Source organism: Octopus bimaculoides, chromosome 13 (assembly GCF_001194135.2).
Source record: "Octopus bimaculoides isolate UCB-OBI-ISO-001 chromosome 13, ASM119413v2, whole genome shotgun sequence".
Lineage (NCBI taxonomy): Eukaryota > Metazoa > Mollusca > Cephalopoda > Octopoda > Octopodidae > Octopus > Octopus bimaculoides.
In genome coordinates this window covers 54,228,346-54,235,163 of record NC_068993.1, presented here as the reverse complement: position 1 = coordinate 54,235,163, position 6,818 = coordinate 54,228,346, and the positions used below count along the sequence as shown (strand labels likewise).

Genomic DNA, 6,818 nt, shown 5'->3' with positions numbered 1-6,818 from the left:
TAAAGCAAATTTAAAATGAAAAAAGCAAATAAAACGAAGAATCGTTTGTTTATGTCGTCGGCACTTAATGTATATCGGCTGAATGGACGTCAGTGATTGGTTGAAATTATCGAAATAAGACAATTTTTTACATGAAATAAATTCGAATACAAAAATATTTTTCTGTTCTATAACACAAAATAGATAAGTATACGTAGTTTGAAAGTCTTTCGGTACCAAAAGCACTACGTAAAACATTAATGAAAAATGTGGCCCCCGTTTTAAAAAAGATCCAATTTTCTACTTCTGATTGGTTCTCCTGCTGACATTTGAATATTCCTCTGACAATCATTATAGAATTCCCTCCCTTCATTAATGTCAACTAATCATATCACAAAAACTCTTTCTCGTAATCTTTTATCTCTTTTTTAAAAATTTTCCTTTCTAATTCGTGATTCAGATCCAATGCAAATGCAGTATGTGCAAGGTGTGAACTACGCAATGAACCAGCCTTATATGAACCAACAGTTTAACATGATGCAAAATATGTACATGATGCAACAACAGATGCAGAACCAGCCTATTATCAGTCTACGTTCACCAGATATACACAATATTGCACAAAGAGTTAAAGCATTAGTAAGTCTCTGTTTTTTGCTTTTTTTAACTTCATTTTTGACCTGGCTCTGTTTCTGGAAGTCTTGTTTCAGGCACAGTGTGCCAGATGCTGGACAGGGGTGTCATGTACTATAGGGTGTTCAAAAAGTTTCTCTGCAGTAAGTATTTTATTGCAAAGATGGTTATAAGACTATATTAGTCTTTACAAGATTAAAAAAAAACTTTATAAGGTGTTGAAAGCATCGTCCTTCATTTTCAACTTTTTTTACTGCCGGGTGAGCACTCCCTAGGCTGATTTCCTCAGGATGAAAAAATTCACTACGGAGAGACTTTTTGAACACCTTGCTTGTATTATATGGCATTGTGCCAGGTGCATTGTGCCAGGTGCATTGTGCCCATGGATGTGCAGTCAGGTTTTGTATCATGATTATATGGGTATTTAAAAAATTTTCATTCAATAAATAATAAATTACGTATACATTAATAGAATAAACTGTCGGTTTTCCAAATAGCAAATGAAAACTTAAAAGAGAAAGTGAGAGGCTTTACAAATGAGAATGAAATATTCTGCAGTGAATGCAATGAATATTGAAATTTGCGAGAAATTGGAGTTCGAAAAATTCAAGAAACTTGAGAAATCGATATTATAGGAAATTTCTTAGAACATGAATTTATAAAGATATTTCCAGCCAGTGCTGCCTGACTGGCTCGCGTGCCGATGGCATGTAAAAAGCACCGTTTGAGTATGGTCGATGCCAGTTTGTGCTGGTGGCACATAAAGCACCCAATACACTCTTGGAGTGGTTAGCATTAGGAAGGGCATCCAGCTGTAGAAACACTGCCAGATCAGATTGGAGCCTGGTGCAGCCTTCTGGGTTGCTAGCCCTCAGTCAAGCCATCCAACCCATGCCAGCATGGAAAGCAGACGTTAAACGACGACGATGGTGACTTCTCATTTGGAAGTTATAGATATAGTGTGGAGGCACGTAGTGCTACAGTTTAACCCTTTTGGTACCAATAGTCTGCAGACAGTCTCTGGTTCTATCATACAAACTTACTCTTTTAAAATGTTCCCAATAAAAACTTTCCATTAAAATTTAATTTATGTTCCTGACACCGGCTCGATAATGAAGTTATTATATACTAAACTGTTCATCATTTTCAAAATTGACAAAGTATTTTAACAGAAATATGGTAACAAAAGGTTTAAGCTGGAGTATTGTTGGATTTTATTAGGATGGGGCTTTTCTACATTTAACATTTTGATGTTCATAGCTGCCAATTATACTGTTACAGTACAATCCTGAATAAAAACTTCTGGTTGTGTTTGAAATGATCCTCTACAGCTTGTTTGTAAATGTCACAATGTTAAATTGTTTTATGAAGAATGCAATCAAGTGGAAGTGGTACATTACTTCAATGTTCTTTTTTCCTCAGTATCCAAATCTCACCCATGATCAGTTCCAAATGAAAGTTCATGAAGTCATGCGAGCCCAAATAAATCAACAAATAGACATGCAGCAAAGACAGGTAAGGCAAAGCACAATTTACTCTAAGATAATCAATACATTTGTATTGATGAATACCTGCTGTAATTACTACCAGTGTTTTATGTTATTGGTTGTAACTAATATCTTGTTTCTGGTGAATTGCAGGTCCAGGAACAGTTGAAGAGAGAAATGGCCAGAAACAGACAGATGAAGGCTCAAATAGCCCGTCAGTTTGATCAATATCAATCTCCACAAAGAATGATTTCACCTATGGTTCATGGTGCCAATATGATGCCAACACAGGGAGGGTCAATGGCTGGAGAAGCTGGAGTTCAGAATTCTGCTTCAGCAACTGCCAACCAACAACTGATGAATATGCTTCAGCAAGGTAGCATCCCTGGGTCTCAATAAACAAGATTTAGGTGGGGATTAGAGAATCAACTCTTGCTTTCTCCCCCCGCAAGTTGAAGCAAATATCTTCAGTTTGTCGCAATCCTCCATTAATTGGTGACGATGACTCCATCATTTCACATATAGTTTTTAACCAGGTTTTCTTCAATGTCAAAAACCAATCTTGCTATACATTGCTTTTTGCATTTGTCTTATGTACATGTGACATCCACAAATGCTTGGTGTATGGTAGGTTGAAACACTGACCAAATTTAATATCTCTGGAAGTTCACTAAAAGGTGTACCAAACAAAAAAAAAAGACCTCAATATAAACTCACCTACTTCCATGGCATTTCTGCTCTACTCTTTGTTACCCCATGATAGAGTAGTGCTGATTTAGGAGTACAGTAACCAAAACACTGATAACAAGGAGAGAATATCCTACTTTTGCTTCTTCCATCTCATGACGCTTTTATGTTAGTTTTTTTTTTTTATATAGTTGACTTTCTCCCCCCCCCCACTTACATTAAATTTATTTTTCAAAACACCATTTTCACTGTTTTATATGAGATTACATAACTGTTTGTAGTTTCTAAGTCAGTTTGTCCCCTTTTAACTATCCTCACAAATCATCTTTTGCTAGTTTCTTCTTCCTTGTTTTCACATTTTGGTCATCTTGTGACCGGTATAGCGGAGGCTGGTTACCCGTCTCTACTATCCGGTCACTCTCAGATACTCTTTGGCTTTGAAGAAAGACACACACAAAAAAAAAAAGTAAATAAAAAAAAAAGGTACATTCTTGTGTTGTTTGCTCCTCTCCTGTTGAGGAGAAAGATTGAATTGTTTGGCCATGAATCTCCTCCCTTTGCTTTGTGACGGTGTTTTACTTACGCTGGCGACATTCATGAACATAATTATCCACTTGGTTTATGCTGTCAACATTCATGAACGTAACATTATTATTTAAAAGAAAAAAAGAAAATTATAATGGACTTATGGGGATACACTCACCCTCATCACAAGGAAAGTAATAATTAATTATATTGCAGCATCAAGGATTTATTCATTAAATTACTAAACTCTTCATCAAGAGACCATCGTGAATTTCCCTTGTATAAAATAATCCCGCTGTGACAGTTTGAAGGACCACTCAGCTTGTAATGCCACTTTTTAAACAAACTGACTGAGATTAGCTAACAATCACAACATCATGCCTAAACCAGCATGAGTTGAACATTTTTCAATTAGTTTTGTGTGTACAAATCTTCCTTAATCTGATGAAGAGGACATTAAAAAAAAAAAAGAAAAGACAGTGGAACACTTCTTTGTCAATATTTGTTCACCATTTCCCCCCTTGAATTTAATGAAAAACCAATTTTCATCATCAAAGGGTTTGTCTTTTATTTCCTTTCATTGCCTGATTCCTCTAATTGGAAGTTTGTAATATGTACCGAGTGACTGACTTAGTATTAATTAGACACACTCACACTAAATTGCTACACAGGGCCAACAGGGCTTCTTCTACACAATACTATTTGCTTTTCAAGCCATCTTCTCTTTTAAACTAGAGATTATTTTTCTTAAAACATTTCTGGTTATATTTTAATTGTCTCGCCATCCTCTTCTCTCCAGGACCAAGTCTTAACACACTACAGACTTTTCCCACCTGGAGTATCTCATCACCCCCACCACACCCCCCACATAAGTAATATCCATGTATTTTTTAACTTTGTTTATAGTCTCAATAATTAAATGGTCCATTATTTATGAACATTTTGGAGATTCTAGTTTTGTCAAAGCAGTCAAACTTGCTAATATTTCACTTTGAGCTGACCTAATTGTTTTCACTCTATTGTAGATATTTCTACTGCTGGGCTTCATTCGTTACAGCAGTAGTGTTTACAGTTGGGTTAGCTTTGTACTGCTTCTGTATACTGTGCAGGTTGTTGGGTGTGAGCCATTGGTTGGGCCCAGTCCAGCACAAAGATGGCAGTTTCCATAGAGGCAGCCAGCCAGCCAGCCAACAAGGCAGAAACATAGAATCTATTTGGAAGCTGTTTGGAGAAATGAAAGCGAGAGAAAATACAGAATAAAATATTAGTTTTTTTTTTTTTAAATCTAGCTTTTGACTAAAGAAAAATTTGTTCTTTAATTTCTGTTGTCATTTTGTATAACATTGGTAATAAAAAAAAAAGTTTGTCCTGATCCTGAATTGTTAGTGGAATTGTATCAAGAAAACCTAATTCTTATGGCAACTGGGGTATTTTAATACAGTGCACAGTCATTAAATACGTAACAAATCTGTTATATGCATATATATATTTATATACATACATATGTATATATAATATTTAAATTTAGATTTGGCTGGTCAGTTTAAGGTGATGGCAAAAGAAGAGTATAACAGCTTTCCACCAAAATTGCTTGAGTACTCAGCCACCTCCTGACTCAGTGGGAAGATACTTCTGTTGAGTGAACAGCTGGAATATTCGTCTAGTGAAACCAACAGAGGAGGACCCATTTACTTTATATCATTGTATTTCTTCTGCTTTTCCTTTGTTGAGATGGGTTGGACGAGTCTATATGTTCTGTATCATCTTGCATGCAACAACAGGTGGGACCCAACCAGCTTTGGTATTGCTGCCAGCACATGAGAGGTTATTCGACTATGCAATGAAGCTCAATCTATTTCTTTCTAACCTGTTCCTAGCTCTGTAATAGAAAATTTCCTATTTTAAAGCTTTCTGTTCAAATTTCATGTCAGTTCACATGCCAACAACCAGCTTAACCCTTTAGCATTTGGATTATTCTATCAATTGAAATTATTCACATTGTCTTGAATTAATTGTAGATTACCTTGTAGCTTTGAGATTTTGATAAGGTGATTGTCTATTTTTAGCATGACATAATTGGGTAGGTATGATGGGCCAGATCTGGCCTGATTAGATATAAAACAGGTAGAATATTTGGTCTGTTTAAATGCCAAAGGGTTAATGATAATTATTTTGCTAAAGAAAAGGGTTACAGGCTTGTGTGTACTCTGTATCAATTCTTATTTGGAGCAACTGTTCTTAGTGTTTTCTGTGATGTGACTTGTGGAGTTGTCAATTTAATCACGTTATTAATTGAATGTCATCTTTTAGCTTTGTATGTCTCCTCCATCCATCCTGCCTTATTGCCATTCCTTCCTTCCTTCCATATAACATACTACTTCACACTGCTGGCATTACGTTGATTGCTCCCGAGAAAGCCTCATCACTCTGCACTGTCTCTCATTGTTCTATTCTCTTAGGCATGGTTTTTTTTTTCTTCTTCAGCTGGATGCAGTACATCACATACACACATGAAATGAAAGAAAATGAAGCAGTAAAACATTTTCATCCATTAATCCAAACTGATACAATTTTGACCCTGAGGATGCTCTTCCTGTCACCATACACTTTAGCGTAAACAAGGTGCATTATATTGTACTGCCAGTATTTAAAATCAAAATTTATTTATTTTCATGGTAACTGCTTTCTTAATTGGGTTGTTTCCATTGTGGTGTTCATGTTTTCTCAGTTCTACAGACTAGAACATTGGTTCCTGTGGGGTCTGCAAACTAAATTCAAAACATCATTGTATATGTATATTTATTTATACACACATAAGTATAAGCATATTGAAAGGGGTCCATGGGAAAACTCATTTAAATAAAAGGGTTGGGAACCACTGGACTAGAAGTTATATATATATATATATATATATAATGTACAACTAGGTTTGTCATAGTTGCCATCCTTCTAGACTAATTGCCTTCATTGTGGATGAATATATACAGCCTTATTGGATATGTGCAGACACATCCAATAAGCAATCACATCATCAAAATTACAAGATTCATTTGAAACTAAATAAATAAAACATTACATTTGACAAAGTAATCACCATCATCATTGAACGTCTGTTCTCCATGCTCACATGGATTGGACAGTTCGACTAGGGTCTGGGAAGCCAGGTGGCTGCACCAAGCCCCAATCTGATCTGGCAGTGTATCTACAGCTGGATGCCCTTCCTAACGCCAACTACTCCGAGAGTGTAGTGTGTGCTTTTCATGTTCCACCGGCACAGGGGCCAGAGGAGATGGCATTGACCACAATTGGATGGTGCTTTTTACGTGCTACCAGCATGGGACTCACAACAATTTCCATTTGATTTGATTTTGGAGGCTTTACTATAATAAACAGATTTCTTTTTCTCTCCTGCTCATCTCTCTCCAGTAAGGAGCAACATAGAGATTTCAAAGCATAAAACATAAATCATTGGAAACAAGAATTCCTGTTGCCAGGATATGCTCCTCA

General features: G+C 36.1%; 1 protein-coding gene across 2 annotated transcripts in view; it reads left to right on the top strand.

The window, feature by feature from the left end:
- Positions 1 to 4,683, top strand: part of LOC106867548 (transcriptional regulator ATRX) — a 50,023-nt gene extending 45,340 nt beyond the window's left edge. For both annotated transcript variants that reach the window (XM_014912452.2, XM_014912453.2), the window contains 3 exons: positions 440 to 618; positions 2,035 to 2,127; positions 2,253 to 4,683. In XM_014912452.2, coding sequence (XP_014767938.1) covers positions 440 to 618; positions 2,035 to 2,127; positions 2,253 to 2,498 — 518 coding nt within the window. In that variant the 3' untranslated portion in view covers positions 2,499 to 4,683. The remainder of the gene's footprint in view (positions 1 to 439; positions 619 to 2,034; positions 2,128 to 2,252) is intronic.
- Positions 4,684 to 6,818: the final 2,135 nt, after the last annotated feature.